Genomic DNA, 22,239 nt, shown 5'->3' with positions numbered 1-22,239 from the left:
GACGGGGTGGAAATGGGTTGTGGTAATTTAGGGGCCTATCAATTAATTGAATGTTAGGTATCCAACAATTGGCCCCCATACATTAGGTCAATTGAATGCTGTTGAGATGTGGGGATCTGATCTCTTTGATGGTTCATTACTTAATACGCATTAGTTCAGCTACCATTAATTATTTGACTCGAACCGCCAATAGTATTTAGTGTTACTTGTACATAACATAAACTGCCTATATACGTCCCACTGCTGGGCACAGGCTTCCCCTCAATCAACCGGAGGGGGTATGGAGCATACTCCACCATGCTGCTTCACTGCGGGTTGGTGGAGGTGTCTATTACGGCTAATAGCCGGGACCAACGGCTTAACGTACATGTGGCATAAATTTATTTTTGGTCATTCATGTTCGTACTATTTTACACTATTTTAAAGGTGGGAGCTTCTTATATTCCATACAATTACAACATCTCTTTTTTAAATCCATAACAGACTTGCCATAACATTAATTCTCTTAATCTTCTTCTATCGTGTGGGTTGTGAGGCAGATTAACAACCTAATCAGCCCTGGTGTCAATATTAGTCAGCCGCCAAAAGCCTCTGACGTGACTCATGTAACGACTACGTACTTACATCAATAAGTAATAACCGGTACCAACGGCTTAACGTGCCTTCCGAAGCACGGATCATTTTACTTTTGGACAATCAGGTGATCAACCTGTTAGCCAAACTAGGGATCGCAAAGTGATTTTTAGATTTTGTCCCCACCGGGATTCGAACCTGGGACCTCCGGATCGTGAGTACAACGCTCAACCACTGGACCACGGAGGCCGTTTTGTCATGATAATTATTCTCAAGAAAGTATATAATATATATGAAAACGTATACCATTACTTTCCGTAATTATGGAAATCCGTCCGAAAATGGTTAGGTTATGTTAGTACGCTGATTAGAGTCCGTTGACTCTAATTCTACCAATTTCAATCATGATTGCTTTTACAGTTTTATTAGACATTGTGGAATTTTTATTTTTGCTCTTATTAGTTCAGTAATCTCTTAATAAGGATATGGATTACCTAACCTGAAGTTTGACAGGTCCGGTTTTTTACAAAAGCAACTGCCTGTCTGACCTTCCAACTCGCGAAGGGAAAACCAGCCCAATACAGTTTAGGTCACATACCTTCGAAAATCCTTAAATAAAATCCTTATTCCTTAAAGAAAATTATACAAAAAACAAACTCTACATTGAGAGCCTAATTTCGATAATCACACTATTCCCAAACCAATCACAATCGAAATCGAAATCGAAATTAAGATAAGCAATGTTAATTCACATACATATGTAGAAGCGTAATCTAATCCAGTCGAAATTACGATCCGATATAATCTGGAGCGGGTCCCACATCTATTATCTATTATTAGGGTTAGGACGGTCATAGTTGTGATTACGAGATGCCGTGATTTGAAACTGTCGTCATATTGTTATAATCAGCGTTCATTTTCGCGCCTCTACAAACTAGAGCGATGCCACACTATGCTATTTTGCCTCGTTGCGACGTCGGAGTGATGATGCTTCGTCATAAACTATGTTCCTAATTAGGGTACCTAGTCAAAGGTACATCCATCGCATGACCAACGTGAGAGGTGTATCGTCGTGTATAATGGTTGATACCCTGTGTTAGTGATGCTCCGTCATTTTACGTTCTTCGTCCTTACAGCTTTAAATGTTCTCTTTTTTAGTTCTCTAAATGTTTTTCTTTTTTAATTTCTATACCATTATAATTTTGTAATGTTGTCAGTTCAGAGTATTCTACATAATTTTCTTCTTCTAATCCTTTTATCTCCTGTTTGTAATAGGCTCGAATAACAGATTTCCAATCCTCGCGATCTTTTGCAGCTTCTATAGCTTGCTCCCATGACATTCCGTGAGTTTTATTCTACAAAATAATGTCAATTCATGTCGTTCATAATATTTATAATAACGAATTCTCGACGTCGCAATGCACCCACAACGCATCGTATGGCATTGCTCTTAATCACAACGACAAGTCACGTGATGTGCAGCGTGCGACGTCGTCATGGAATTAATATGAAATTTGAGAGTTCATTACGTCGACGCAACGGAACGACAATGCCCGTGTGGCTAATCACTTAATACAGTATCATGTTTCTGTAACAGTAAGCGTTGTATGTTTAAATTACGATGGTAGGTTAGTACATTTCAAGCTACGTAATTAATATTTGAAATAGTGGCTGTTTTGATGGTAATGGTAGTTACCAGCATGACGTACAAATGTTTGGTGATTTTGTGCTAATCTACCTTCATTTTCATATTATTCGCAACTAGTATTTATAAATCTATGAATAATTTGAGACCATGATAAATATTACACGTATACAGGGTGTTAGTGACATCGTAAAAAAAATTTGAGGTATGATTCAGACCATTCTGAGTTGATCTCAAGTGGAATTTTCTACCGCAAAAGTATGGAACAGAAAATAATTTTAAAAAATCATGAATTTTACGACGGAAAACTTGATTCTGAGTTTATCTCATGTGGAATTTTCTGCCGCAAAAGTATGGAACAGAAAATAATTTTAAAAAATCATGAATTTTACGACGGTAAACTCCACTTGATATTAAGTCGGAATCATGAGCTGAATCATCTCCCAGTATTCGGTACGGTCTCACTGAGACCCTGTGTGTACCACTTTAAAAAAAACATTGTAACGGATAAAATAAATGAAAAAAAAAGCGGTAAATTGCAGTCGTATTCTTTTTGCATTGAGCAACAAGTAATCATATACAAAACGCGTCGTTCCATTGTAAGTCGTATTGCGTTTACCAATTTGGATGACCCATTTCACCCTGTCTACACGTCGTCTACACAGGGCCATTCAAAATGGAACATTCAAAATAATATGTTTAATTATTTGTTTACATATCCTGCAATACAGATTATTAAAATTTTATGTTAAGTGACGTTAAATATTTCATTGTTTGATTTCAAATATACAATATTTCAGCTTTATTACATTAAAATTACAATGGATTTAATTATGTTGACACGGCTAACTGGCTGCTGTTGATATTAAACGTCTCAGACGTTTTATCTCTTCAATATAAATTGTATTATGAATTGTCTTTCAATCAACTTCATTTATTTATTTAACAGTTTATTGTATGTAGAATATGATATAAAACAATGAGTCTAACACAAGACAGACAAACGGTTCAGCTTATTTCTAGTAGAAATCTCTTGCAGTAGACCGGGAAAGCTCCACCAACCCGCAGTGGAGCAGCGTGGTGGAGTAGGTATGCTCTATACCCCCTCCGGTTAATTGAGGGGAGGCCTGTGCCCAGCAGTGGGACGTATATGGTCTTAAGGCCCAAAGTCCTTTTAAAATCCAAATCCCATTGTTTAACTATTGTGTCTGGAAATCCGGGCCTTACGAGGATATAGGCTGTTTATGTTTATGTAGACCGGGAAAGAGACACATTAAAAACTAAGAGAGGGCAGATAGACGTGTATATCACTAACAAATAGTAAACTTCGACATTTTTATTCTCTCGTCTTCTTCTTATCGTGTAGGTTGTAAGGTGGAATACCTACCTCATCAACCCTGGTGTCAGGTTAATTATTGAGCGGCCAAAGGCCCCTGACATGGCTCATGTAACGATTACTCACTAACATCAGTAAGTAGTAATGTGCCTTCCGGAGCACGTATCATCTTACTTTCGGACAAACAGGTGATCAGCTTGTAATGTCATAACCAATCTAGGGATCACAAAGTGATTCTTCTCTCGTGTGCGTTGTGAGGTCAATGACCGCCCTCACCGAAGTAAATAGTACTTACTAAAGTAAATAGTTGCTTAACCTGCCATCTGAAACAAGGATCATCTTAGGCTTCGGACAATCGGGAGATCAGCAATGTCCTAACCAAACTAGGGAACACAAAGTTTGTGACAGTGTTTGTGATTATGTATTTCCCCACCGGTATTCGAACCCAGTTCGTGAACCCATCGCTATACCCAACTATAAAGAAAGGAAAACATGAAACAGGACTAGGGCCCTGTGCTGGGAGGTTTTCTGGCCACGTCTTTCCCTCAGCGTTCCAGATTCCGATGTGGTAGTAGTTTTACAGCTAGTTTTATAGTATGTTAATTAATTTTGGACGTTCAAAAAGCGCTGACTATGTAAACCAATTTTTAAAAACAAATATCTTTGAATTTTGAATACCATTCGACCATAGAGGCCGCTTATTATTTATCGATTAATTTACTAAAGTCAAATATTCAGGTGAAGTGTGGGAGACAATTATAGTTCATCTTGCTATGGATGTACCTGTGACTAGCCTTGAAATATACTCCTGTGTAATGTTAATATTCGGTTATACAGCAAACATTCCAACATTACATTATTAGTACTCTTATAGTATTGTGAGCGTGTTGACTCCCCACTGCTGGGCATTTGATGCGCCTACATACTGAAGTGGACTTGGTGATACTGGTGATTAGGCGATGGGAAATTGCTTATTAGTAATGTGTTGGGTTTAATATGTATGTTTTGCTGTTATTTGTAACTGTCGAACGTATAATATTTATTTATTTAAAGTACTGCCACATGAAAAAAACCATGAACCATGAAGTGTGTCAGGATCGAAGCAAATGGAATTCTATAGTCTCTGCTTACCCCGGTGGGAAATAGGCGTGAGTTTATGTATGTATTTACTGCCACATGGTTTACGTTAAGCATTTACTTATGTCCAATCTTAAAATTATACAAAGGTCTGATGTACACCACAGTAGCGGCGTACATAGCTCTATCCATAAGTTGAAGTGTTAATCAAGATTATGAAAAATGATAAATGTATATTTACATAATTATCTAACATCATATTTATAATATGTCAACTTTATATGTTCTATTACTAACACTAGATTAAGTTGTTTATTGTGTATTCTTAACCTCTATGGATCATGTCCGAAATTAACTCTTTTTATTTTTTTATAGTTTATTACCCCTTAACCGAACCAGACGTGCTATTTAATACTTCGAAACGGTTTATCTATTTTTATCCGTACCAAAAACGCTACCACATCCCATAAATACTTGTGGGCCCATATTAATATCTTCCTTGTGGGAGGGCTGCCATAACGATATAATTATTAATTAATAGTACCCCAATGGTGCGTTGCTAATGAATAAAGAAACGGGAACACGATGACTGATAGGGGTGACACTGCTAGGTTTTTTGTATTGGTTGCTAAGCCGATATGTCAATAGCGATGTGACAAGAGGCATTAGCCAAGTAAGACCTAAGGCGATTCCCACACTGCCCCGCATGATGCAGCGTAGCGCGTGGATGCGTGTTCTTCCGTTGCTTGTAAGTATCTCCGTTTGTATAGAAAACACGCACAGCCTAACACACATAAAATGCATCCACGCGCGTTCATACGGATCACGCGCATACACGCGGAGAAACATGCACCCCGCGCGTTGTTGCCGGGCGAGACGCAAGGTATGGCACACCGAATCCCGCAGTGCCGCGCGTGATTTTAGAACAGCTTTGAATGAAATGAGAGCCGCCGTGCGTTAATCTACAAAACGCCCCTACGCGTGTGAGTGCGTAAAAAACCCGCACGATGATGCAGATCTGCACTCCCGCAAGTATGCGCGTAGGTGCGTCGACGCAACATGCAGCATGATGCGGGGCAGTGTGAGAATCGCCTAAAGCGGAATATGTCTACTCTGGCAATGATTTTGAATAGCTAACACTGTTTTTGTTGACTCACGAATTTGAATTGAACTTCACAATTGCTTGATTAGAAACTCTAGTAACAATTAATAATGTAGTAGTTTTTGTGTACATAAAAAATGATAGAATAGAAATTGTTTAATATAAAAGGACGCCATACGCAACAACAAGACAATAAAATCATCATTTAAAATTTTCACAAAACAATTACAAAAAAAGCAAAACGGATGTTCGTCGAAATGATCGTAAGGTGGTGGTGGACGTCCTGAGATAAAAGGGTCTTAATCAGCAAAGTCGCGGCGTGAACCACGACGCTGGTATTATGCGAACTGAACCCTGTTGGGTGAGGCACGATCTACCATTCGTTCGTTCATTCTGTAGTATTTTTTTAAAAATTATTCATACATTCATCTGTATATACAGGGTGTTAGTGACATCGTAACGAAAACTTTGAGGGATGATTCAGACCATGATTCTGAGTCGATATCAAGTGGATTTTTCCGTCGCAAAAATCATGTATTTTTTTGTTTTTTTAAATTATTTTCAATTCTATACTTTTGCGATGGAAAATTCCACTTGATATTAACTCAGAATAATCAGCTGAATCATCCCTCTCAGTATTCGTTACGATGTCACTTACACCCCATACAAGTACATACAGTAGCCATACATGTAGGTATGGGTGTTAGTGACACTGTAACGAATACTGGAGGGGATGATTCAGACCATGATTCTGAGTCGATATCAAGTGGAATTTCCTGTCGGAGAAGTCATGAAAATTTTAGAGCTTATTTAAATTATTTTCCGTTCCATACTTTTGCGACGGAAAATTCCACTTGATATCAACTCAGAATCATGGTCTAAATCATCCCTCAAAGTTTTCGTTACGATGTCACTAACACCCTGTATTATTACACACAATAATATTCAGTAAAAAAACCCTCCATCGATTGAAATTGCCCAATAACACGGAAGGACAATATCGAATCGCAATAACTCAGCTATTATCTATTTTATTACGTCGTATAAAACGATTTCTACACAGGTTCCCACCAAACAAACGATTAAAATAAATCATTTTCAGTAACATTCTGACGCTTCCGAATTCAATAAAACGAAAAATTGTTTGTCTACGATAGATATTCTTTTTAATATCCAGTGTAACCGAGTTTTATAGCTATCAATTTTTGAAATACTTTGTAGTGCACTTTCTTCAAATCAAAATCAAATCAAATATAATTTATTGCACACAAACATATAATGCAAACATTTAGCAACAGCACAAATGGGCGGCCTTATTGCTCTGTATCAATTTCTACATTTTCAGACAACCACTACCAGAATTCAGCCATAAAAACTTGTCGTGTTCATCTTAGAATAGATAACTGTTAAAATTCAATAATTATTATTTAATTCACAGAAAACAAAATGTAATATAAGTACTAAAATAAAAAAAGGATATTTGATTCAGTTAATTTCTTGTATTTGATATCCTATACATATTATATAGATACATAAATTCCCGCCTATTTCCCACTGGGGTAAGCAGAGACTATGAATTCAATTTGCTTCGATCCTGACATACCTACTTCTTTTACTTCCGAAAAAAAAGAAAAAGTTTCCTACATTTACACCGGTTGAAAGCAGATCATAGTAATAATAAACCATGAAAAAATATTGCATTAGTCTAACAAAGTAATGATACCAAATTAAATATCACTTACATAAAGGCAAAGTCCTCTACATGTGTGTGCATCATACCTTGTGGTTTATTTTACTCGCCTTCTGGCTAGTCGCCAGAGCCATGAATCATTTGGTATACTGTCAATGAAATCCTATCTGGTTATTACTAGCTACTTGTCTGTATGACTGTCTGAACTATTTTAGACTAAACCATCTGTCAGAGAACCGTGTTTGTGATTTAGAAGCTAATAATTGATCTTGTTGATAAGTGAGTTGTGGCTAGTTGTTTAGAGGCAGGAATAAGGTTGGCGTAGGTACGGTTCGTGTAGAAAATACTATTATTTTTTTGTGAAATGTCCCCATAAATTAGATTTTTATTAAAAAGTTATTTTTAACACTTTAGCTTTCCATCTGTGACTCCTATAATACTTTAGAACTACCTAAAGTGACTAAATATCGATAGGGCTATCGATGTCGTAATTCAAGGTCAACTAACGATAATTCGGCAACAGTATCTATTGCAAAGTATTTTTATATATTTTCCAGTCGGCAGTCGAACCTAATACCTCTGAAATGCGAGTTGAACGCTCTCACGACAACACCACAGAGGCTGTCGAAAGTCGGCGATAAATCTTGAAGTCATTAGGTTTTATGCTCCCCACATTTTTTATCAAAGAAGCCTCGAACCACTTATGTATGCATTGACTTTTTTATTACGAGTGTCAACTGCTACGTCAATATTCAGGGCCCAGTAATTGTGAATTCAACTGTGAAGCGATAGCGCAAGTCTAGCGAAGCGTCCAAATATTACATTACACACGCTTTGTTTTGAAAAATGTTGTTTTTTTAGTCTATTTTGCGAGGGAATTGAGAAATATTGTTTTCTTTGCAAGTTCATTTGAAAGTTTATGATGTTTTACGAATCGCTGAACCTTATAGCGACAGATGAAATACTTGGTAATTATGAATATGTACGTTCACCATATCTAGAGAATAATTTAAGATAATAGACTCCCCAACAGCCTGGAATGCTCATGAAAAAGCTGCGTAATGACTTACATAAATATTACCCAGGACCAACGTCGAACCATGGCTTGAAAAGTACAGAATCAATCTGCATAATTACCATATTTATTTCCTTCTATAGTATTATTTACTGAAGAGGATGTGAAAATTCCATTTCCAAATAATGTTACAACTTGAGATAATTTTAAAACACGCTTTTTGGCAGAGGGCCAAATGCACAAACGTCGGACTCGCCGACAATTTATCACAATTAAACTATTGAGTTATAAAGTATTATCATAGTTGTAACAGGCTTTATTTGACACTTGGACGATGTAACATTTAAATTAGTAGAATAATATCTTCAGCTCTAATTCATTTAGTTCTAATAAAACATTTGAATTTAGTTAACAATAGACGTGATCAACTGAAATTACAAATGCCTCTGTGGTCCAGTGGTTGAGAGTTGGGCTCACGATCTAAGGCCCTGGGTTGGTATCCCAGTGAGGACATATTACAAAAATCACTTTGTGATCCGTAGTTTGGTTAGGACATTACAGGCCGATCACCTGAATGTCCGAAAGTAAGATGATCCGTGCTTCGGAAGCTATCTTGATATCAACTCAGAATCACGGTCTGAATCATTCCTCAAAGTTTTCGTTACGATGTCACTAACACTTGTACTTATATTCATACAAATTAATATCCATAAACTATACAACACAACAACACTCGACAGCGAAACAAGAGATCTTTGTATAATTTCGGCACCAGAATACAAAGTGGATTCTGTTCGACCTACATTTGCTAGACACATACATACATACTTTATTTTTGATGTCCTTGAGCTTTTATTAGTTTTTGACAAGGAAAAATGAAATTTAACACATAATAAAATGTTCTCAATAATATAACACCAAGAGTAAAGCACATACGAAGCTTACTTTATGTAAAAAACTTATTATAAGATTAATGATTACATAACATAACATAAACTGCCTATATACGTCCCACTGCTGGGCACAGGCCTCCCCTCAATCAACCGGAGGGGGTATGGAGCATACTCCACCACGCTGCTCCACTGCGGGTTGGTGGAGGTGTTTTTACGGCTAATAGCCGGGACCAACGGCTTAACGTGCCCTCCGAAGCACGGAATCATCTTACTTTTTCGGACAATCAGGTGATTCAAGCCTGAAAAGTCCTTACCAAACAAAGGACAGTCTCACAAAGTGATTTCGACAATGTCCCCATCGGGAATCGAACCCGATGATTAATGATTACCTACATAATAAAAAATCCTGGTATTAAATGTGTTCGTCTAGTTATTAAATAGCTTGTAATATCTATTTGGATTCAAAAGATTTGTTGCTATTGCATTTTCTTGTCATTTCTTCTCCTCAGCCATAGCACCTTGCGGAAAGACGTAGATTAAAATTACAATATCCTCGTAACGCCCGGATTTCCAGACACAATAGTTAAACAATGGGATTTGGATTTTAAAAGGCATTTGGGCCTTACGACCATATAGTATCGTCTGTACAAATGTTAAATTGACGTTCAACAAGTCCATTCAATAAAAAATACGTTGATAAATAATTCTGATTTCTGTCTAAGAGCTTCTTCTTATCCAGCCTATTCGATCCCACTGAGAGATGCTTTTCCACCGGGAATCGAACCCAGGACCATGGTCCGGATCGTGAGCTTGGGCTCTTGGGCACCAGGGTTAGTGAGGTTGATGATTCACTTTACAACCCACAAGATAGAAGAAAACAGTAACGAGTATGAACTGCGTTCTTCTTCTTATGGTGTGTTGTGAGGTGGAATACCAGTCTCATCAACCCTGGTGTCAGGGTTATTATTGACCCGCCAAAGGCCCCTGACATGGTTCATGTAACGACTACTTACTTACATCAGTAGTAGTCAGTAGTAGGGACCAACGGCTTAACGTGCCTTTCGAAGCACGGATCATCTTACTTTTTGGACAATCAGGTGATCAGCCTGTTAAGTCCCAACCAAACTAGGGATCACAAAGTGATTTTTGTGATATGTAACCGGGATTCGAACTCGGGACCTCCGGATCGTAAGCCCAACGCTCAACCACTGGACCACGGAGGCCGTTAAACTGTTACTACTACTACTGGTTACTGTATAATGTACATTTAATTTCACTCAAATTTACACTTCATTCCCTACACAGGGATTACAATATGTAGTGTCAAAAAAGTGTTAATCCAAGCTAACACTTTGTAGGTATAAAACGTACTAGATATTTTACCGAGTCCTACCTAATTAAAATTTTGCCACTAATCCCGGGACAAATGAGGGTGTGCCCAAATCGTCCTATCATTTATCCAACACGTTTTAATTATTGTTTTAGTTGTACGAAAACCTGGAGCTAAAGTTATGGAATGGCATACTGTAATATATTTTAAATGCACTCGAAGGAAGAGAAATATGTCAGGATCGAAGCAAATGGAATTCCATACCCCTGCTTATCCCGGTGGGAAATAAGCGTGAGTATAGACGTATGTAGTGGGTAGGCCTGCTACGAGGTGGGCCGACGATCTGGTGAAGGTCGCGGGAAGCCGCTGGATGCGGGCAGCGCAGGACCAATCGTCGTGGATATCCTTGGGGGAGGCCTATGCCCAGCAGTGGGCGTCGTACGGCTGGTAATGATGATGGATGATGATATACGTATACATTATAAAATGTTTTAATTCCAAATGTAGGTACCTAACTTGTGTTATTGAAGAGAATTTTGTGCCTCATTGAGGACACTTAAGCAGTTAAGTTTTAAGTATGTTTTTATTCGCTCCCCAGCCCAGTTGCATACGATTTCAAAAAGCTTCAGTTAAAAAATATATGGAAAGGACATTAGGTGACAAGATTGACATCTTATATATTTTTATCACTGTCACTGTGGTTTTTCGTAATCATTTGCAACTTGTCTGAGGCCCTAGGCAATAGTGTGTAGATGACTTAGCGATCCATCTCACCACTGTGTGCGTCGAACTCGACGCGATTCGTATGGTATTGATAATGAATATAATTATTAGGTATTTCAACCAAAGACACTTCAATGTCGAGCTCATCTCTGAGCGATATCTCCAGATCATATACCAAATATTTATTATCTTGTCGATAGTATGTGCTATATTGCACCGATATCGGTGTAATTTTGTATTACTGAATCGCGGTTTGGGAACTCAGCCGCTTGTTCCTTCCATCAGAACTTACGAAAATAATTCTTACATCTTTGTAAGGGTTCGGGGCATGGGTATGTGTGCGTTAATTCTTGTCATTATAATCGTCATTTAATTCAAGCAACGGCTGTCTTCTCGTGGCAATTATTACCGTGAAATTTCATTTAGTAACGAAGGGTCGCGTTTGTCATACTAATTATGAGGCGGTTTGTGTCTATCATCTTTTGGATAATGTTTACGGTTACATTTGTCGCTCCAAGAGGGATAAATTAAGTTTTCTTTACCGATGAGCACCTAATACATAGATCCAAAGATGAATTTGATAACATATTCGAAAATCATGTCCTGAATACGCAATTATTAGCTAAGCGTTTTCCCCATATTCAGTTACCATCAGTTGAGATTGAGATCAAACGCAAACATAATTCAACAGTTAAAAGAACTTTATTTCAACGATATCATCGCAATTTGGAATAAAAAAAAAACACACTAAAAGAAACATACTATAAAAAATATATTTTCGGAATCACCTTCCTTTAATGGTTCAATTTGGGCAGATGGATGGAACTTTCCGAATTTGTCTCGACAATCAATTACAAGTTTCGTTTCACTAAGTTTCACCTGATTTGAGTAATATTGGCTGATTATGTAAGACAGTTAATATCTTGGCGTTCTTGACAGATAGTAATTCGATCATAAGAGAGCTCATGAGTCATGTCAGGGGCCTATGGCGGCTCAATAATAACCCTGACACCAGAGTTGATGGAGTTGGTAATCCACCTCACAACCCACACAATATAAGATAAGAGAGCTTATCACTATCGGCCCACTACTAGAGTCAGTTATAAGAGTATTAACATTGTTATTATTTTTATCATAGAAGGAAGACTAAGACGAAGTTTCATGGAGCAAATTAAAGAGAAGGCGGACGTCGTGTCTTGTCATCATCACCAGCCCATTAACGTCCCCACTGCTGGGGCACGGGCCTTCCCTATGGATGGATAGGAAGATCGGGCCTTAAACCACCACGCGGGCCCAGTGCGGATTGGTGGTTATTCGTGTCTTGTAAGGAAGTTAAAAAATGGCCTTTGATAGACAAGAATGGAAAATGTTACACCGGCAAGAGCGTGGCTTTTGAGGGTTAAATATGATTTAACTAAATTAATATTTTTAGTTCATTTTTAAATATATTTTTCCTCTCAGACGACGTCCTGAGTCCACTGACAGGGCACCCTCAAGCGTGTTGTCTTAATTTTTTTAACGGGTGAGAACCCTCATTTTTAATAAAAAAACCTTATTAATGTTCTTTTTGCCTACCTGTTATCTAAAATGAATAGAAAGGTAGAAATTACAATCCGTGATCGAACATTAATACGGGTATTATTAAACATAATCAACACAGCCACAATTAGATTTGCCTATAATTAAACGAATTAGATAGGTTATTATTATCAGCAAATTCAAATTAATCCATAATTACCTCGTAATTTAGAAATTACATAGACGCATTGGAGTATGAATACCTAAGCACATTCAAAAGAGAATGCTCATTAAATACATTATGTTCAATATTCCCTTTGCTGAATAATTTCATACTAGAATGAGATGAAATTTTATAAATAATAAATATTATTTTATTATTTAATTAAATAGATATTTAGCAAATGAGGATGGTAATAAAGTTAGAAAATTTTGAGCTAAGTGTATTACACCAGCACTGGGTCCTCATCCTGGGTTCTATACAACTTGTCGGTCTATATATTGTTACTACATTGCCATCTATCCGAGACATCATACATAAACTGCCTATATACGTCCCACTGTTGGGCACAGGCCTCCCCTCAATCCACCACACTGCTTCAATGCGGGTTGATGGAGGTGTTTTTACGGCTAATAGCCGGGACCAACGGCTTAACGTGCCCTCCGAAACACAGAATCATCTTACTTTTTCGGACAATCAGGTGATTCAAGCCTGAAAAGTCCTTACCAAACAAAGGACAGTCTCACGAAGTGATTTCGACAATATCCCCATCGGGAATCGAACCCGGACCTCCAGATCGTGAACCTAACGCTCTAACCGCTAGACCACGGACGCTGTTAGTACTAATATTTTTGGAAAACTAATATTTGGCGATATCTTTTTTTCCTTAGCACATATGGGCTATATCCGTATTATGGGTTTGTAAGTACTAAGTGGGAAGTAATAATTGGCTCATAAATATTTACCGTATCTTGGTCTCAATAGCCAAAAACACGTCGTGTGACCGGCGATCCTGACGTCAGAACCGCCGGTCACCTTTTTCTGTTATTTTATTTCTCAAATAAATAAATACGTTGGAAGCAAATGTCAAGAGAGAGACACTAGGCGGCATTAGGTGGGCAGCAGTAATTTAGCACCATTTCAATTAAATAGACGCCGACAAAATACGAGTGACCGGCGATTCTGACACTTTATAGACTTCCAAAAAAGGAAAAGGTGCACATAGCACAGATAACTTTTATGTACATTACCTTATGTAAATCTTTTCTGAGGTCTACCACGACATCGGAACTCATCCCGCGGTACCCAATGCCTGTTTCTAGCCTATCGTTTGGGATGCATGCGGCACACATGGCCAGTCCAGTGATTTGTGGAAAGACATGGGGATGCTTATTGGATTTTAATATTGGTTGGTGCACAGCTGAAAATCAGCATTTTGCTGAGCTGATGTTCCTTTTTAGAGAGTTTTATATTATTATTTTCTCTCATCTATGCTGTGTACTCTTTCTCTGTTTTTCTCTGTCTATCTTTCTTTCTTTCTCTCTTTACCTCTTTCTTTCTATTCCCAGCAAAAGGATCAAGTGAGCTAGTAATAATAATAATGTAACATTTTGTACTTAGTCTATCTGTACCAAGCAGTTTGAACGGTACATGTTAAGCTCATTAATCGTACAGTAATGAAGTTGGCTACAGTGTCAGCGCCAGTAACCTCTCGTAACACTAGGTAGGCAATCTGTTATACGACGTAGCTCGTTACGAGGGGTCGAGCTGCTGAGCGAGTTACCCTAGATTACTTACTTAGAAATTTTCCTTAAACTAAGTACCCACACCTCACCGAGCTTTCTGCTCAACGTGATAGGTGGTGAGCCGTATCGCCATCTATAGTCGTTGACCAAACTGTGTTACTGAAAACTGCACTTGAGAAAAATTAATAACTCATTGGTGCAAATTCGGTACCGGGGTTCGAAAGGGCTCATTAGAAACAACTCGGTTCAAAGGTTCCAATGTTAGTAACGTATCTACGTTTTTTTAAACGATTCGCTTTACAGCCTGACAAAATTCGGATATGTGGAAAAAGATAAATTTATTATCTAAATTGGAGATGTCCTGAGAACTTATTTAGTACGATCTACTTTGAATAGGCGTGCGAGCATGAAACGATTGATGTATGTGAAGGAAGTAAGAGAAGTGTGTCAGGATCCAAGCAAATGGAATTCCATAGTCCCCGATGGGAAATAGGCGTAACTTTATGTGTGTAGGTAGGTGTTTATTATCTGATTTATATAGTAAATAAGTAGGTATTTTAACATATGCATGATATTTTATATGCAAATAAGTATACAATTAAGAAAGTACAAAATCCCTCTGTCGGTTTTTACAACATTCTCGGGAAGACACGTAGTTGAAGGAGATTTCATTTTTTATACTCTTCAGTGCAGCATAGATGTATAGAACTCGAACATCTTAATCGATAAATAAATCAAACAACAACTTTTTATTACACACTACATATGACTGTCATGTTTTTCAAATATTTCTCTTTTTTTACAGATTTGAATTAAGAATCAAATTCAAATTTGAATTAAGAATATCGGGTTTTTAAGAATATGTAACTCTTGTTTGGAAAACTGGATTTAAATTAAGAATTATTTCCAAACCCACAATTCCTACGTATTGAATTTACACCCCATTACACCGTCGACAGCAGCATTTCGATCGCGTCGCAATTTCGTACGCATTAAACCTGGAATGGTAATGAATATTGACATTATGAAACGTAAATCTAACAGTTACTTACGAAGATAAATATACCAGGCTATTTTTCATTCCATTCTATACTCCTCATTACCATAACATCAAACGTACGTTGAGTTGATATGTCTATAAATGACTTGCAATATATTTTGCTAAGTGAGTTCGCATTCAGTGAGGGATGAAGTTGAATAGCTACTGAGAGTGCCTAGTCATTGTGAGGGAGAAACGAGCCTATCTATTAGTCTGTTTGTAAACCACGTTATTATAACATAAGCTCACAACTATCACGGGCTCTGTAATCCTGCGGTTGAGCGTTACGTTCATGTTCCGTAGTTTCCGGGTTCGAATTCCGGCGGAGACATACCAGAAAAGTCACTTTAGGATTCCCAGTTTGATTAGAATATTTCAGGCTGATCAATCGATTGGTCTTCTTCTATCTTGTCTTGTGGTGAATAATCCACCTCATCAACCCTGGTGTCAGGGTTACTATTGAGCCGTCAAAACCCCCGACATAGCTCAAGTAATGACTACATACTTACCTAAGTAAATAGCAGCTGGGACTGACTGCTTTAACTTATACTCCGAAGCACGGATCAACTTACTTTTGGAAAATCGGGTGATCAGCATGAAATGTATAAATTCCCCATAGGAATTTGAACCAGGGACCTCCAGATCGGGAGTCCAATGCTCAAATACTGTACTGAAGAAGCTGTTAACCTGTTGCAGTATAATTTATCAGGTGTGGCTGTATAACTTGTAGCACTGTTCAACCTGAGAAGGATTGTGAGCGTGATGTCTGTCTGTTACAAAAGAACCAGACAGTGTGATGGTAGCTACGAGAACAATAAAATCCCATTTAATTGAAATAATTTACCACTTTACTTCCCACCAATGTCTTTGAATTTATAATCCTTTCTACACCACTTAGCTTCCAATGAAACTCTCGGAGCATAAGTAATCCACCCGACAATCAGACTAAACCCATCTGACGACGTTTTTGTCCTCAATTTGACTTTTAAAACAAATTCGTTTCGTCGAAAACTTCACGCCCACCTATTAGGGTAAGTTTAGCCAAAGTTCACAGAAGATGGCCTTTAGCAACTTTCCTTAAAATTGATATAACGAACAGATTACTTATGGATATGGCACATTCCGGGCACTCCATACAAAAATGTCTGTCTTACCATATAAGTTCTCCCCTTTTCTCCTATTAGCGGCTTTCGCAAAGAGATAGCCAGCCGAATATGAATCAAGTCACATATCTCTAAAACAAATTTCTCGGGAATATGGGTTTTGCCTCCCACGTTTGATGGGTTATGTTTCCCATCACCGCTAAGCACATAATAATCATTTATGACCTAAACATGACCATCATCATCATCTCTGTAGCATTACCTAACCTGAAGATCTGATAGGTCCGGTTTTTTACAGAAGCGACTGCCTATCTGACTTCCAACCTGCGAAGGGATAACCAGGGCAATACAGGTTAAGTCACATACCGCCGAAAATTCATTTCTCGGGAATATGGGTTTCCTCACGATGTTTTCCTTCACCGCTGAGCACGTGATAATCATTTACGATCCAAACATGAATTCGAAAACAAATTCGACAATCATTGGTTTGGGCTACCACGTCACTCTTTATGACCATAGCATGAATTCAAAAATCAACAAGTTCCAAATGGGCTGTCATGGATATTCGCTCAGACAGATACTTAGCTCATTTTTTTAAAGGTCATTGCGGTCCTACTTCTACATTTTATTACTCCAAGCAAAGAAATCCAGACAGACACAGCTGGCGTTTGTCCCCAATTTGACTTTAAAAACAAATTCAACTTCAATTTAGAAGCCAAACTATGTCAAGAACTCATCAGTCTTGGGGCGTAAATGAAATATAGTATGTATATTGTCAGAATCGATCATTGTTTGCAAGGAGCGTGTCGATTCCATTTGAAGAATGGTGAGCAGTGACCCGTGGGTAACGGATGTTGCTCAAACGTTGCCCAAGATAATTGTATTTCTGGTGTGACGTCAGTGTCTTGGACGGAAAGTTACATTTGAGAATTGGTGTAATATATTACTATAATTGGGTAGTTTCCGAAGTTAATAAAGACAGACCTAAAGGTGACAAAAAACGTTTTTTGTTTGCTATTTATCTTATTTATCAATTGTAATAAAAAAAAATGTAATAATAATAAGTGCGACATTTTGTCACGTTATCCTTCATGTCACGGTTGCTTTATCATAGAAATTCTATAGTAATTTCGTGTTTTGAAGTTTACTAAAAAGTAACTGAATTAACTAGTTGGATGTACTCATATTTAGATTTGCAAACCAAAAAAGCAAATAACCTGAAGACCAAACGTCCTTTTGAAATCGAACCCCGATTGTTTAAGTATTGTGTCTGAAAATCTGGGTCATATCAATGCCATCTTAGTGGTTGTACCTACTTATGTAGTTGATAGTTTGTTCACAAGCAACGATCTAAACATAATTATCAACATCATCTCATTACGTCATCATCATCTCCCTAGTATTATCCCGCTTATCCATTTACCTGACCTGAAAAGTTGACAGGTTCGGTTTTTTACAGTAGCGACTGCCTATCTGACCTTCCAACTTGCGAAGGGAAAACCAGCCCAATAAAGTTTAGTTCACATACCTCCGAAAATGCAATCCTCGAGAATGTTGGTTTCCTCAAGTTTTTCTTTTTCACTGAACACGTGACAATCATTTATAATCCAAACATGAATTCGAAAACAAATTCGACAATTATTCACCTCCCACCTCTAACCTCAAAGTAGGAGGCAAGCATTCTACCGACTGGCCTACCCTCGGCTCTCTCAGTACGTATTATGAGCTTTTTATTTTAATTGAGACTTAAGCTTTTACGGAGATGTGACAAATTGCGCGGGTTTCGAGCGGCCACTTGCGCGGTGAATTCAAACATTAGGCGATGTATATGGGCGTTCACGTTAACAATCATAGGCGTTTGACTGATACGTAGTGATGCGCTCACATCTCCATAAACGAGGCGTAACGGTAGAATATAATAAGTACAACAAGTATATGATACACAAAAGGCACAGTACAGTGTAGGTATTTCTCAGAAACCAATTCTGAAACCGTTTCATGAAACGTATATTTTAGACATAATATCTCAAGATTGAAAGAATGTTTTAACAAAGAGATGGCAAATAAACGTGCGCAAAAATTCTTAATAGGCATTTTATCAATTTGAGAAACAATTTAACAATACTTAAATACTTCATAAAAAGGAATGCTTAATAACAATTTATGTTTTTTTCTTTGCAGATGCTGTTAGAAGCCTGTGTATGTGAGTGTGAAATGAAGTGAAGTGAGAAATTAACAAAGAGTGTTCAACAAATATGTCTTCAAGATGAAGTTGTGGAAGAGTCTGAAGATATCGATTGGAAGTCGAACGGATCCGAAGAATTTCTCGCAAGAGCTGCCGCAATGGGGCGGGCAGGGATATGAGTTGGATGGTGAGTGTTAGCTTACGTAATATATAAAATCCGGCCAAGTAGTTAATGCCATCTGCGGCAAATCTACAATAAGTCACGTCAAAAGAATAAACAAATAAATATATATAATGTTACTATTAAAGCTCGAACTACGTTAAATCTTAAGATTTAAGTGTAAATCTTAAGATCGGCATGAGTTGGTAAATGTAAGTATTTCTTAAAATACGACGATTTTTTCGAGCTTTTACCATTCGAATTCAGTACAATTATGCTAAGTTTTACCACTGTCAAATACAAAATACAAATCTTTATTGGTAACGTAAGCTACAAGTCATTGGTAAGTACATTAATGTCAGCCGGTAGATGTTGATTGTAGAAATAAAACAATGAGTAATTCTTAATTATTTACTTTAATAAACTATTAGACAAAACAGGTACATAGTATTATAAAGGTATCATATTTATGATAGTAATAAGTACAAACTAATACGAACTTATTTAAATTATTTTGAACAAACATATAACGTATATCTCTAAATATCACAAGTACAAGTCGATGCGCTGAGCACGTTATAGCATGTTTTGTTTTTCAACATTTACCGTGCCAGAATCAGAATCATTTATTCAACGTAATTATCATGGATAAACTTGTTGAAGGTCAATGTAACATTTTTGAATTTACGTCATTTCGCAAGGTGTTATGGCTGAGGAGAAGAAATGACAAGAAACTGCAACAGCAACACATCTTTGAAATCAATGAGGGTACATTACAAGTTATTTAATAACTAGAGGAACACATTCAATACCAGATATTTTTATCATTTAGGTAATCATTAATCTTATTATAGGCTTTTTTACATAAAGTAAGCTTCACGTGAGCTTTAAATTTGTTCTCTGACAAATTTAAAATATTATCTGGTATTTTATTGTAAAAACGTATACATAACCCCAAAAAAGATGAATTTAATTTACTTAATCTAGAATTTTGAACAACAATTTTATTTTTATTCCTTGTATTGTAAGTACTTAATGTAAAGCCATTAATGTAAATCCTTAAATTTACCAACGGAATGGTATTAAAAGTTCGAATAGCAAACCTTTTGGGATATTTACCATTAGGAATTGGTAGATCTTAGGTTTTACTGGAATATCTCAGGATTTACTGCAGGTCAAGCTTTTACAGGAACATATACAATTTAACCTAGAGGCACTTAGCCACGTGGTACCTGGGAAATAAATAGAATGTTTGGGTTTGCATCACATGTAATAACCGCCTCAAAGGTCCAGTGGTTGAGCGCTAGGTTCATGTTCGGAAGGTCTCGAGTTCGAATACCAGTGGGGGTTTATCACAAAAAACACTTTATGATCCTTAGTTTCGTTAGGATATTATAGGCTAGTTACCGTCCGAAAGTAAAATGATCCAAGCGGAAGACATGTTAAGCCGTTGGTCCTACTTACTGATCTAAGTACGTGGTCGTTTAATACGCCTATGTTAGGGGTCTTTAGCGGCTCAGTAGTAACACAGACAGCTCACAACCCACACAATAGAAGTAGAAGGTATGACATACAAACAACTGTCTCCCACCCCGGTACGATCCCAATATCGCATCTTTGTTTAATGAGCTTTTAAAACATAGTTTTTAAAAACTATAAAATAAAAGCTACGTAAAATGTAACGAAACTACTCAGTGAACAGTTTAGTACCAATTTTACTCAACTACAACAGTTTACAAGTTTCTTACTAAAGTTGACATAATAGTGAATATTTTAACAAGAAAACTGCACATGCTTTTGCGTTTAAAAACCCAAGTTGCTAAAAGCCAGATACTTCTAAGTGTAGGTGAATGTGTGTGAAGATTAACACTGAAAGCACTTCGAGATTCTTCTGAATCGTACGCGTTGTCAGAATTTTCAGATCTCCTCTTCTATCGTGTGGATTGTGAGGTTGATTATCAACCCCATCAACCCTGGTGTCAGGGTTATTACTGAGCCGCCAAAGGCCCCTGACATGATTCATGTAACGACTACGGCTTAACGTGCCTTAAGAAGCACGGATCATCTTACTTTCTGGACAATTAGGTGATCAGCCTGTAATGTCCTAAACAAAGTAGGGATCACAAAGTGATTTTTGTGATTTGTCCCCACCGGGATTCGAACCTGGGACCGCCGGACCGTGAGCACAACGCTCAACCACTGCATGACGGAAGTCGTTCGATTTTCAGATATAATCACTACATCACATAACAGATTAGGATGATTTGTAATTTGAATTCGAAATATTCGAATGTTACTCAGTGTGCGGTATCAGACGTTGCGCGCCAAATTGTTCAAAATAAACAACACAATTAAGAATTAACCATATCTGTTAATAATTACTAAACTGAAAATTCTGATAGCGCGTACGATTCGGAAGAATCCTTCTTCTGCTTTCAACTTAAGCCCCTATTTGATTCGTACTGTTGTATAAGCACAATAAAGTCAAGTCTAAATCTAAAATTGCTTTTGTTATTTTCAAGTTTTCATCTGGCAGACAGTTGAGAATATAAGAGGAATATTCAAAGGCAAGATTCTGGGTGAAATTGCCAAATCATTGCAATCTCTGCCATAGCCTCGGGCTAAGGCAATGCGAACTATATTGGATTCCGAGCGAATATTTGGTAAAACAAGAATTTTTGTATTAGCCAGAAAGTTTTACCAGAAAACTCGAAGAAAGAACCTGTTTAATTCTATTTGCTGATTTGCGATTCTGTGTAATGGACGCTGCTAGAATTATTGAACCTCTGTGGCTCTTCTGTTGTGTGGGTTGTGAGGAAGGGGACTGATCGAACCATCTCTATTGATTGATTGATATATATTTTGTTTTATTTATTTTCACAGTTTATCATCTTTAAATTCTTTCTTTCTTTTTTTTCTGTTTTTATTTTGTTTTGTTTTTATTGATTTCCATCTCTATTGTTAGGGTTATTATAGACCGGCCCAAAGATCCCTAACGTGGCCATGTAACGACATACTTGCTTAAATAGTAGTTGGTACTTTTCGAAGCAAGGTATACTCATACTTCCTACTTAAAGCTCGCATCGGGATTCATTCCTATATTC

General features: G+C 37.3%; 1 protein-coding gene across 2 annotated transcripts in view; it reads left to right on the top strand.

The window, feature by feature from the left end:
- LOC126366579 (glutamate receptor-interacting protein 1) overlaps nucleotides 1-22,239 on the top strand; it is a 347,130-nt gene that overhangs the window by 84,640 nt on the left and 240,251 nt on the right. For both annotated transcript variants that reach the window (XM_050009726.1, XM_050009725.1), the window contains exon 2: nucleotides 18,972-19,162. In XM_050009726.1, the coding sequence (XP_049865683.1) occupies nucleotides 19,057-19,162 (106 nt within the window). In that variant the 5' untranslated portion in view covers nucleotides 18,972-19,056. The remainder of the gene's footprint in view (nucleotides 1-18,971; nucleotides 19,163-22,239) is intronic.

This window comes from Pectinophora gossypiella, chromosome 5 (assembly GCF_024362695.1).
Source record: "Pectinophora gossypiella chromosome 5, ilPecGoss1.1, whole genome shotgun sequence".
Taxonomy (NCBI): domain Eukaryota; kingdom Metazoa; phylum Arthropoda; class Insecta; order Lepidoptera; family Gelechiidae; genus Pectinophora; species Pectinophora gossypiella.
Note: the sequence above shows the minus strand (reverse complement) of the source record. Positions and strands in the feature narration are given on the sequence as shown.